Raw genomic sequence first — 12,044 nt, forward strand, 5'->3', positions numbered from 1 at the left:
ATTAAATGGAGAAAGAATCGGAATATTGTGTCCCTATATTGTTATGTTTTCGAAAAATAAATTAATATAGAAAAACAATTTACTGCTTTTAAATCATATGGATTATCATTTTTTGACCCTAACAAACTATTGTTTATCAAATTTTATGTGTACCATTAAATAAATTATCGATTTTGTTACTCATATTTTAAAACATGTTAAGCAAAATTAACTGTTTTAATAGTCATAATCTGTAGCTCAAATTTTAAACATTAACGTAAATATTATGTTATTGAATATTATTAATAATAGAAATAGTGTGAAAACACTCTCTTGCATGGCCTTAGGTTATTCTTGACTTTTCACCGATTAGTTGTAAGAGTGCATAAATCATGTCAGTCTGATGTAAAATCTAAGTGGGCCGTTAAGTTTAATATGGCCCATGGGCCTTGTTGAAATTGAGAGCCGAGTCTTTCTTGTCTGTCAAGTCGCTTCTTCGCTTTTCTTTAACTAAAGATTTCCAGTTCGCGTCTGATACAGAGAAAGAAAAGGAGAAAGAAATGGAGTGCGTGTTTGGATTAGTAGGAGACGGATTCGCTCTGGTAGTGGCCGATACCTCAGCCGTAAACAGTATTTTGGTTCATAAATCAAACGAGGATAAGATCATGGTACTCGACTCTCATAAACTCCTCGGAGCTAGCGGCGAAAGCGGTGATAGGTCTTTCTCTATCTTCTCTAATGGTTGCTTTTACATGTGTTTTTTTTTCTTTCTGTTAATTTTTGTTTAATTTTTGTTTTACAGAGTTCAGTTCACGGAATACATACAGAAGAACGTGGCTTTGTATCAGTTCCGCAACGGAATTCCATTGACGACTGCCGCCGCTGCGAATTTCACTCGAGGTGAACTCGCCACGGCCCTTCGTAAGGTATTTTTTTTTTTTATTGTTTAAATGCCAGTTTATGTTATTTATTTGCTGTTGTGGTTATAATTAGGATGTTGAGGTTTAGGGATTTGGAAGGGTATCAATTATATCACAATTTTACTTGTGATTATTATTTTTTTTTTTTTCATCTTTTTATTTATTACTTTATGCTTGACAAATGGTCAATGATTTGAATCTGCCCCTTGATTGAGAATATCAATATCAAACAAGATGAGCTTAGATTATCAACTGGTTATTTGAGTTGTTTGAATCCAGCACGTGATATTATTAGCCATTGTGGAGGCACTATACTAGCATTGAGATTTGAGAATTTAAGTGTAGATTGTGAAAATTGAATCCCATCCCATCCCATGGGACAGTGGCATCAACCTTTTTCCTTTGGTCTCATTTGAGTCGGGGTTTATTGATATCACTAGTAGACATCTGGGCTGAGGCTGTGTGATTTTCATGAGATAATCAAGCAGGTGCTTGAGAGTTTAGGTAAAAAAAGTTCAAATCTTAGAATGGGTAACTTGTACCCAAGTGTTGCTTGAACCTCAGTGAGAGAAGAAGAAAGTACCAGGAAAGAATTTTCCATTATTTGTTATAGTTGAGATTTTCATTTTTCTAGGAATCACATTACATAATATGTAACAATTTCTGTTCTGGATTTCCTTAGGCATCAAACAGAAGGGGTATAAAGTTGTGAAAAATTTTCAGCAAACCTTTACAGATTCTTGCTGAAATCTTGTCTTTCTGGAATTGATAATAGGATGTAATAAAGACTACACTTGCATTTTTGTGACTAAGCAAATTATAGATTATGATATACAGTTCTAGTATTATGTTTCCCTTCCAGTCTGGTGGAACATTCTTTTATCTCTTTTAGCTTCTCTTGGATGCTGTAATTTGGTATGTTAGGTAAAAACAAGTGTCAGAGAATTACCACTAAGCAAATTATAGATTGTGATATATAGTTCTAGTATTATGTTTCCTTTCCAGTCTGGTGGAACATTCTTTTATCTCTTTTAGCTTCTCTTGTATGCTGTAATTTGGTATGTTAGGTAAAAACAGGATGGGAAAAGTGAGTGTGTTACAGTAATTGGCCAAGACCTTCTCCTACATCTGATTGAAGATTGGTGTTACCATCATAATTCTTTTAGAGTTGTTTGATACTTGTAGTTGCACTGTTGCACAGTTTATATTGACAAAAGGAAAAAATCAAAAAAAGAAAAATTAATATTTGAAACTTGACAAACCTGCTTTCTCAGCTATTGATTAGTTTGACGGGGTTTCGTGAATTAGAAAGCATTTAACTTATACTCAACATTTAACATGCATCTTTGAATTTTGGTTTTCCAGAATCCATACTTCGTTAACATTCTTCTGGCGGGTTATGACAAAGAGACAGGACCATCTCTATACTACATTGACTATATTGCCACTCTTCATAAGATTGATAAGGGAGCATTTGGTTATGGATCATATTTTTCTCTTTCAATGATGGATCGACACTACCACAGTGGAATGACAGTGGAAGAAGCAATTGATTTGGTGGACAAATGCATTATGGAGATTCGATCAAGATTGGTTGTGGCTCCTCCAAATTTCGTGATCAAAATTGTTGATAAAGATGGTGCAAGGGAATATGCCTGGCGAGAATCTGTCAAGGATACTGGTGGTGCACCTACAGCCTAAGTATCAAAGTTCTAGCCAAGTCTTACCATTCTGCTGTTTTTCTTCTCAAGTGTTCTTATACTCAAGACAATGATTTTCCTTTATGTATTGTCAGGTTCTAATGGTTATGCATTATTGTTTCAAATTTGTGTGATGGTTGTATGCTAGTCTTAGTTTGGGTAGCATTTGGGTGGTCGCTTCAATTGGAATCATGCTATGGATCTGTAATCGGATTGATTCTTCATGACTGCTTAGACATTGTAGCCAATAGCTTGGTTAATGCTTAGGATTACAGTACCTCTTCACAAGATTTCAAACAACCAATCAAATGATTTTGCATTGTCAAATGTGATATACATTATTCCCCTTGTTTTCATCTCTAAATTGTTGCTTCATTTTTTTTTTTTTCCCATTTCGTTACATTACATTAAGCTGATTTCATCACATTCAACTCAAACCCAGAGCAAAATTAATCACATCATAAAAGGGAAGCGAACAGTCAGAGCAAAATGAAACGCAGGTGAGGGTCAAATTTAATTGCATTTCAAAACCATGATTGCTGTGAATGCAAGTAGGGAGATTGATGGGGAAATGTGAGATGACATGGATGCAGCGGGGTTCAGCACTGGTCGAATTCCTGTAGTTGTCGGGGGAACTGCTGTTGTCTCTGGTGGGTATGCAGGTGTCAGTGGAAGAAAGGCTTCTGATTGTGGTGGCGGAGCCTGAACTACTGCTTTCGAAGCTGCCAGGTCGAAACCTCATAAATAAATGTTAATATATATACAGAAAAAAAAAAAGTAGAAAAATATAAAACGTAAAATGCAGATTTTACCTCGTGGACTGAGAGGAGCAAGAGCTGGGGGTGGAAGAGTGGGACCTAGCAACACAGGACCTGCCAATGTACAAAAATTAAAATTCCAAGAAGAATCTATATAAGATTTTGATAACTAAAAGAATGGTAAAGGATCTATTGAGTCTTTAACGGTTCTGCAGTACCTGGAGCTGGTAGAGGAGAGCCAGAAGCTGCAAGACAAAACGCAAACATCATCAGAATATTTAACAATGCCGACAGAATGTGAAAATATTTACCCCATATAAGCGACAAACCTTTGCACTGTAATGGCACACCACTCATCTTGCATGCTTGAGGGAGAGTGATTGCTAGTATAGGGTTAATCGGAAGTTGAAGAGGGACACTAGCTGTTATTATTAGACAAGTACAATCTACACTAGTGCTCATCATTGATGCCATTGAATTGCAGCAGCTGGCACTTGGGGATCCGCCGCTGCCGCTGCTTCCCGTAACGAAATTTATGCATGGTGTGAAGCTGCTGAGCATTGAGCCTGTGCATGGCGTGCTAATTTGCCCTTTAGCTGAAATCACTAGAAGAGTCCATATTATAGCAGTTAATTGGAGAATCTTCATCTCTTCTATTTCTTGCCTCCCTTATCTAGAAAACAAAAATGATTGTAGAGCTTGACAGGGATAAGAAAATTAAAGCATTTTATAGCTTTTCAGGGTTCAAAAAATTACTTGGAGGGAAAGAACTGGTAGATTTGAAATGGACTGTGGAGTTCAACTGCTTTAACCACTTGCAAAGCTGAAGGAATCCTCAGGAATTCAAGTTAGGTATATGTTAGGCAAGCCATTAGCTTGGGATTTGTCATCCTCAGATATATTAATGCTAATTACTCTCTCAAAATCTAATCATATAATTTTTTTACTAAATAAATTTCCTAAATAATTAGGAATTCTGGAAAGAGTTATTACATTGTAATGCCCCAAACCCTATTTTGAATTCCTCTATGTATATAATGCAAATCAACGTGTAAGTTTAATATGATAAATTGAAAAGCTTTACGTCCATAGGCGCTTAGTTATCAAACTACTCTTAGTTTAGTCAAGGTAGGTCATCTAAATATACCAACACACTTGTCTTTATCTTAGGAGAATTCCTATATAAACCCATTTCCTTTTCTTGCCTCTCACTCAACATCCAACCTTCAAATTCCAACCAAACATTTTAACATCACCAAAAAATTTCAGAAACCGTCAAATGGCTTCAAAAGGGATTCACATTGGTCTAGTTCTGGTGCTTGTGGGCATGCTATATGGTGGAGCTATGGCTCAGTCCGGCTGCAGCAATGTGCTCACAAGCCTAGCCCCTTGCCTCAACTATGTTACAGGAAATACAACGACTCCATCATCTTCTTGCTGCTCGCAGCTAGCCAGTGTGGTCCAATCCTCACCGCAGTGCATTTGCTCACTCCTCAATAACAGCATTCCTTCCCTAGGCATTAACATAAACCAAACTCAGGCTCTTTCACTGCCCGGTGCTTGTAAAGTGCAAACCCCACCAATTAGCCAGTGTAAAGGTAAGAGTAATTCTAAATAAATCTACTTTAATTATGGAAATAATGATATCTATATATATGCTCACTATGTGACTTTGGTCAAACAGCTGCTAATGCGCCTGCCACATCAGCTGCTCCGCCTGCCACTTCAGCAGCTTCACCCTCACCCACCACTTCTGCAACTTCTCCAGCCGCTTCTCCATCAGGTTCACCCAATGAAACGCCTGAGCCTGCCATTACTCCAACAACATCAAATGTTCCTTCTTCTTCTTCAGGTATTTTATTAGAAATTATAAACGAATAGAGGTTTCATTTTGAGGATATTTTATTTATTTATTTTTGGTAAATGCAGGAAGTGGGTCAAAAACAGTACCATCAACAAATGGAACATCAGATGGAAGTATCAGAAAAGCACCCATTCATCTTATGCTCTTTGCTTTCTTCATTTTGTGGTGTGGTTCAGCTTTTTCCAAATTCTGAACCGGAATCTCGAAGGGGAATTTGTGGCTTGTTAAATTTGATTCTTTTCTCCGATTTTGTATTTGTCTGTTAAAAGATGATTGACTCTTGCTTCTGTTACTCGGAGTGAGTGTGATTGTATTATTATTTGTTTAGTTGTGTTTGATAAATAAAGAGATCTTGATGGTTGGTACTTTCATGGACAAGAACTGTTTTTTAATCTTCAAATCCGCTCCTCTTCCTCCTTGATGTTAAACAACAAAAGAAAGAAACAGAATAGTAACAGAGAACGTACATAAAAGGAACTGTGAAGCATATACAGTGAACTAAAGAAGATAATGAATTCGACATATTTATCAAGTTGAGATGGGATTCCAATTCCTATGGAACTTGATAATAATACAAAAATTAATTTATGCTAATTGATAAGCTAAATGCAGATTCCATATATATTCTGCCCAAAATTTTAAAACTAAAACAAGAACGACGGAAAAGTTTCCTCAAAGACAAAGAAAAGTTTTTCTCCCATCTGCAAATGATAGAAAAGTTTCCATATTCACTGTCTTCTACAGAAGAAAGAAAAGTTCTCCTCCTAGTTCAAAAGTGACAGAGAGAAGATTATTCTTTTTTTTAGGCGACACACAGCACCAAGCATCTACAAAAAGTATTTAAAATTTTCTTTTCCTGCCTGAACTTTACTTTGTATTGGTATTGATCAGAACAGATATTGGAAACAAAGGATTCATGCAGACCATCCCAACCAGTCAGTTTGGGACTATGGTTTAGTTGTTGTTGAGGTTGATGTATACTTTCTTCCCCTGCTTTTTTGTAGAGAGGATTATTCTTGATTTCCAAAAATCAGAAACACAAAAACTACAATCCATGTAGCTCAAAACTTTCCTTTCTCGTCCTTCACTCCATCTTTTGTGCAACTCAAATTTGCTGCCACTGATATTTATTGTTTGTCCACAGTACACACAAAAGAAATCAGTTTTTGCACAGAAAATATAAATTTTGCAAGTAGTATAAACTAACCCTAGAAATAATTAAACCTATCTCCTGAGAATCATTGGGTTAGATGTTTTTCGAAAGAACCATATAGTATTGTTAATGGTCTTTGTTCCAATAAAAAAGTTGTTAAATCTGCAACTGAACCTCTGTACTGTGTATATATATTTATATATAGATATAGATATATATATATGAGGATGGAAGATCTGTTATTTTGGTCAATTAGTAACGATAATCCAAGTTTGAAAAAGAGTTGGTCTCCCAACTAGTTATACATTGCCACATATCCTTATATGAAAAATATTTTATGGGTTGGGTTGTTAAAACAAATCGATTCGGTAAGTATAGAAACCCAATTTGTATGCATTTATTAAAGACCTTAACTTTCCAAGTGGAGGAAATGGTTAAGCTTCTACTAAATAACTCCCCATTTAGATAAAGTTGGCCATCCAAATGCAACTAATTGATTCTCTTCCATTTTAGCACCAACTATAAATTCAACTAGTTTTCACTTTTATACTCAATCCCAAAAAATCAAAACAGGTCTCTTGTGTGTTAACTGCAGACAACTACTTATACCCTTTCTTTTCTGCTACAATCTTCAGCAATAAAGATGACTTCAAAAGGGATTGAGATAGGTGTATTTATGGTTCTTGTGTTGATGCTTTTTAATGGAGTTACTGCTCAATCAGGCTGCACCAGGGTCCTTATGGGCTTATCTCCATGCCTTAACTATGTTAGTGGCAATTCCTCAACCCCTTCGTCTTCTTGCTGCTCGCAGCTCGCTAACGTTGTTCAATCTCAGCCACAATGTCTTTGTGCATTGCTTAATGGTGGTGGCTCATCAGTAGGAATTAGTATTAACCAAACCCTTGCTTTATCGCTCCCTGGAGCTTGCAATGTGCAAACTCCCCCCGCTAGCCGGTGCAATGGTACATCAACAATCAATCTGTTTCAAAGTTTTTATGACAGTAACGTATGAAATTCACTAGAAAAACAAACTTTAATCAACAGTTTCATTAGTATTTTTCTCATCAGAAACGCCGGATACACTCTTTTTATAATATTATGACCAGTTAGAAACAATAATTTTTATGTATCTTTTGTGGTCTGACTTATTTTTGCTCTTGAATATAGACAATGGTCCAGCAGCCTCACCATTAAGTCCTCCAGCAGATTCTTCAGATGATACACCATCTACTCCAAATACATCATCAATGCCTACTATTCCTGCAGGTAATACTTCAAAGTTTCGAATTTGCAGTCCTGATTCACAAACCATTCAAAATTCCTTACGTTTTCTTGAGTTAATGCAGGAGGTGGGTCCAAGAGAGTCCCAGCAGCAGGCACTTCAGATGCAACCATCACAAGAATGCAACTTCATCTCTCTTTATTCATGATTCTGAGTGCTTCACTTGCGGCAAATGCCATGAGATTTTGAAATTTCGTGGCTGAATGAATCCCTCCATTTCATGTTCTTCCATCTCATCTGCTCTAAATTCTGAGTGTTGATCTTCCAGAGTGATATTTTAGCCCGTTCTAGTATATTGATTATGATTTTACAATTTTCATTTAGCGTCTTAAAAGATGATTCTTGCTTATACTAGCAAGACTGTGATTGTATTACTATTATTTGTTTGGTTTGCTTAATGAAAAATAAGATGATTTTTGTCCTCTTGTAAAAATCATTTTTCCATCTTTCCATCTTTCTTCAGTTCTTCTCTTTAAAGAACAAAATAACAGTAATCAAGAACATAAAAAAAATGAAAAAATTTACAAAATAACAGTAACAGTAATGCAATTTCGAAGCAGAAAATAACTGTAACTGAAGAATCATTGGCAGCGACTTACTAAAAGATGCAAAAATAAAAGAAAAACAAGTCAATTGAAAATTTCTAGATGGTTATGAAAACAGCATAGCAGATGTGATGCTTGCCTGTGAAACCATTTTTGAATGAGACAAGATAACTCCACTAAAATATAAAATTTTGGCTCAGCACTATAAAACATTACATGGGGATTCTGCAAGGCTAAAAAGGTCAAAATAATGTTACAAGATATCACCATGCCAAATGAACTTAAACAAAGTCCTTCCTTTTTAATTCCAAACCAATCAATATTGTGGATATTTTAGCAGATTGGAAACAAATCTGGACAGTCAATTATGCAGTTTTTAAACTAATCTGTTGGGCACTTGCAGTTGCAGACTTTTGCTTTATCAGTAAAAGGCACTTAATTGATTGAACATTTATCTCTTTGAATGACTTGTGAGCCATCTGATCTATGCCATATGTTCATCTAATCTTATATATAAAAATAAATATGATTAATTTGCAGAACTCAAATCAGAATAAAAAAAATATCCAAAAGTTCAAAGGGACTTGGCTACCCAACAATCATGCAGACTTGGATGTAGACTGCCAAACTAAAACTTCATCGCTCATATAATAAAAAATAATGGGTTGTTAAAACAAACAAGTTGACAATATAACTTGTATATATATGTGTTTATTCCTATAATAAGAAACTTGATTTTCAAGCAGCAAGAATATGGTTGAGCTTCTTGCAGTATTTCTACCAAATTAATATAAGTTGGTCATCCAAATAGGACTAATAGATTCTCTTCCTCAGTAGCTTCAATTATAAATCCTACTAATCTTCATTTTCTACTCAATTTCACAACACAGAACTCCCCTGTGCGGGAAATACTTATAACCTTTTTGATTTCCTGTAAAAAGTTCAAGTAACATCCAAATGGCATCAAAAGGGGCCAACCTATGTGTACTTGCAGTCCTTGTAATGATGCTTTGTCATGGAGCAACTGCTCAGTCAGGCTGCACTATAGCTCTCGTGGGATTATCACCATGCCTAAGCTATGTCTCAGGAAATGGTTCATCTCCATCTTCTTCCTGTTGTTCACAACTTGCTAATGTAGTTCAATCTCAGCCACTGTGTCTTTGTGCATTGCTTAATGGTGGTGGCTCATCACTTGGCATTGCCATTAACCAAACCCTTGCTCTATCGCTCCCTGGAGCTTGTAAAGTGCAAACACCACCAGTTAGCCAGTGCAATGGTATCTCAACTAATTAGGCTTCATTACATGTTATATATATATATATATATATATATATATATATATATATATATATATATATCTATATATATATGTGTGTGTGTGTGTGTGTGTGTGTGGTTTGAACAATAAATTTTATATAATTATTTTGGTTTTACTTGGGTATGTCTAGAATCAGCTGCCAGTCCAGCAATTTCTCCAGCAATTTCTCCAGCAAGTCTTCCAGCAGATGATACGCCTGAAACTCCTAATACGCCTGAAACTGCTAATGGGCCGCCAGTGCCGCCATCATTGCCTGTCACTCCCGCAGGTATATTTATGATAAAAACATTTTCAGGCATACCCAAAATTCCGAACTTCATTTTTTTTTCCCAATATGGCATCTTAATGATCATACATATAATTCTATGGGCAAAAACAGGAGGTGGTTCTAAAACAGTCCCAACAGCAAGAGGCACATCTGCAGCAAGCGTTTCAAGAATGCAACTTCATCTCACCATATTCGTCATTTTCATTGCTTCATGTGCTTCAAATGTCATTATTAGATTCTAACTTTACTACATGTGAAGATTTGGTTCTTGTTCTATTATCTGCAGCTATATGCACTTGTAACCGTATCTGATGAATCACTTGCAAACTTGTAGCAAGAACAATAAGCTAATTCCATTCTTACTTTATTACTGAAAATTAATGACCTGTTTCTTTTTTTCCTTTTTTGCTGCGTTGGGAATATTTGAGAAAGACATAAAAGCATGACTTTATTAATACAAAAAGAAAATAATAATCAATTCTGAAAGGTGAGTTGTTTACCAGAAAATTTTGTTATATAAAGCAGGGAAACTTGGTGAACAATATTACCCAGCTACCACTCTTTTCTTCACAATCTTCCCTTTATAAATCCACTTTCCTTCTCATATCTCTAAAAATATCAGAATTAAAAGAATATACAGAAATTGCAAATCAATGGAAATTAGGAGGAAGGAATTGGAGATAATACTCACATTGGCGGTAATTGCGACTTTTTGGTTAGGGGCTAATGCACAATTAAGTTGCAGAAATGTGCTGATAAGCATGTCTCCATGCCTAAACTACATAACAGGAAACTCAACAACTCCATCTTCCCAATGCTGTACACAACTAGCTACTGTGGTAAGATCACGGCCTCGGTGTCTATGTCAGGTCCTTAATGGTGGAGCCTCCTCACTTGGTGTCAATGTTAATCAGACTCAAGCTTTGGCTCTCCCTAATGCTTGCAATGTCAAAACTCCCCCCATTAGCAATTGCAATGGTAAAAAAGAAAAGAAAGATCGATTTTCATTATTTTCTAACTAACCCTTTTCTGGAAATTGTTAATTCACTTTTATAATTAATGATGTATGAATAGGGTCTTCACCTGCAGCTTCTCCATCAGGAACACCAAATTCTCCTTCAGGTACAATTTTTTTTATTATTATTATTTTTAAATTTTCATTAGTTATTTTGAATTTTAGTAGTCATTTTAGGTTGTCCTATGGTTGTTGTAGGAGGTGGATCCAGGAGTAGGCCAACGGCAGATAATGGAACATCAAATGGAAATTCCATTAACTTTACATTTTCTTTGCTCTTCTTCTTGTTTTTTATTGCGTTTCATGCTCCAGACTCTATTTCTTAGACCACGGAGTGTGTATTTTTTTTTTTACATAAATGTAATAATTCTTCTGCAGAAATTATAACATTTTGGATTTGGTATTATACTCTTTGCACTTTCATGTAAATAATAATAATAATAATAATAATTAATTATTAGTTAGTTCAAAAGAAATAAGTTTTGCACAGAGTCAATATCTCACTTCCAATTCAACAACTAATCAAAAGCCATACAAATAACTTTAGTTGGAAACAATCATATGAGAGAAGAAGCTTCCACCAAGTTTTTCTTTTTTTTTTCTATATTTTATAGATTTGACAAGTAATAAGAATACATTATTATGGAGTGTTTGACCAATCAATCCTTACCATCTTATAATTGAAAATCACTTAGCGTTAATTTTTAGTCCTTAAATTTTAATTAAAATTACAATCACATTTTACATTTCGGCAAAATTATTCATTTAAATAAGATTATTTAAATTTAACACCGAAAACAGTGTCTTTCAAAAAGTAAATAGTTTAATGGAATTAAATGTAAATGTCAAATTAGTGATTTTGTTGCAATAAAATCGTGATAATATTTTTTACCGGAAATTATAAAAATAATTTGCTAATTATATATCTATAAATAGATTTTTTCTAATATATATCCGTTAAATTTCCTAATTTCAATACTGCAAAACAAAACATTTGCAGCGGAATAAAAATAAAAAAAAAAAAAAAAAAAGAAAAAGAAAACCATAGAAGAGCCATCAACACACAACATTGTCATTTCCGACCAGCAAAGGTATTATGCAATTTCAAATGATGATGACAGATAAACACGATTTTTGAAATTTAAGCAAACTGGAGGAGACTAGCTGTCATTATTGTAGAATGACTGTTTTCGTTTTCTATGTCTCTGTGGAAACATGGAAACGAACGACATTAGAAAGAAC

At 34.9% G+C, this 12,044-nt stretch overlaps 6 protein-coding genes across 6 annotated transcripts; 5 read left to right on the forward strand and 1 right to left on the reverse strand.

The window, feature by feature from the left end:
• Positions 1-488: 488 nt before the first annotated feature.
• LOC105649962 (proteasome subunit beta type-2-A) lies at positions 489-2,955 on the forward strand. The gene is made up of 3 exons (XM_012236811.4): positions 489-697; positions 782-905; positions 2,265-2,955. The coding sequence occupies exons 1-3, from the start codon at positions 540-542 to the stop codon at positions 2,598-2,600; spliced, it is 618 nt and encodes a 205-aa protein (XP_012092201.1). The 5' UTR covers positions 489-539; the 3' UTR covers positions 2,601-2,955.
• Positions 2,890-4,065, reverse strand: EDA4 (Bifunctional inhibitor/lipid-transfer protein/seed storage 2S albumin superfamily protein). Its single transcript, XM_012237094.3, has 4 exons — positions 3,687-4,065; positions 3,576-3,602; positions 3,412-3,471; positions 2,890-3,321 (listed from the first exon to the last, which is right to left on the reverse strand). The coding sequence occupies exons 1-4, from the start codon at positions 4,003-4,005 to the stop codon at positions 3,113-3,115; spliced, it is 615 nt and encodes a 204-aa protein (XP_012092484.2). The 5' UTR covers positions 4,006-4,065; the 3' UTR covers positions 2,890-3,112.
• A 493-nt stretch (positions 4,066-4,558) lies between these two features.
• LOC105649964 (non-specific lipid transfer protein GPI-anchored 15) lies at positions 4,559-5,602 on the forward strand. The gene is made up of 3 exons (XM_037636562.2): positions 4,559-4,955; positions 5,042-5,209; positions 5,287-5,602. The coding sequence occupies exons 1-3, from the start codon at positions 4,637-4,639 to the stop codon at positions 5,412-5,414; spliced, it is 615 nt and encodes a 204-aa protein (XP_037492490.1). The 5' UTR covers positions 4,559-4,636; the 3' UTR covers positions 5,415-5,602.
• A 1,315-nt stretch (positions 5,603-6,917) lies between these two features.
• On the forward strand, positions 6,918-8,089 carry LOC105649965 (non-specific lipid transfer protein GPI-anchored 15). The gene is made up of 3 exons (XM_020685439.3): positions 6,918-7,336; positions 7,542-7,640; positions 7,721-8,089. Exons 1-3 carry the CDS (start codon positions 7,018-7,020, stop codon positions 7,843-7,845), a joined length of 543 nt encoding a protein of 180 aa, XP_020541098.1. The 5' UTR covers positions 6,918-7,017; the 3' UTR covers positions 7,846-8,089.
• Positions 8,090-8,895: 806 nt separating this feature from the next.
• On the forward strand, positions 8,896-10,164 carry LOC105649966 (non-specific lipid transfer protein GPI-anchored 26). Its single transcript, XM_020685430.3, has 3 exons — positions 8,896-9,477; positions 9,650-9,787; positions 9,899-10,164. Exons 1-3 carry the CDS (start codon positions 9,159-9,161, stop codon positions 10,027-10,029), a joined length of 588 nt encoding a protein of 195 aa, XP_020541089.1. The 5' UTR covers positions 8,896-9,158; the 3' UTR covers positions 10,030-10,164.
• Positions 10,165-10,351: 187 nt separating this feature from the next.
• Positions 10,352-11,208, forward strand: LOC105650225 (non-specific lipid transfer protein GPI-anchored 26). Its single transcript, XM_012237095.4, has 3 exons — positions 10,352-10,765; positions 10,862-10,909; positions 11,001-11,208. Exons 1-3 carry the CDS (start codon positions 10,441-10,443, stop codon positions 11,126-11,128), a joined length of 501 nt encoding a protein of 166 aa, XP_012092485.1. The 5' UTR covers positions 10,352-10,440; the 3' UTR covers positions 11,129-11,208.
• The last annotated feature ends 836 nt before the right edge of the window (positions 11,209-12,044 follow it).

Source organism: Jatropha curcas, chromosome 5, assembly GCF_041381405.1.
Source record: "Jatropha curcas cultivar XTBG-Jc1 chromosome 5, XTBG_Jcur_1.0, whole genome shotgun sequence".
Classification (NCBI taxonomy): Eukaryota; Viridiplantae; Streptophyta; class Magnoliopsida; order Malpighiales; family Euphorbiaceae; genus Jatropha; species Jatropha curcas.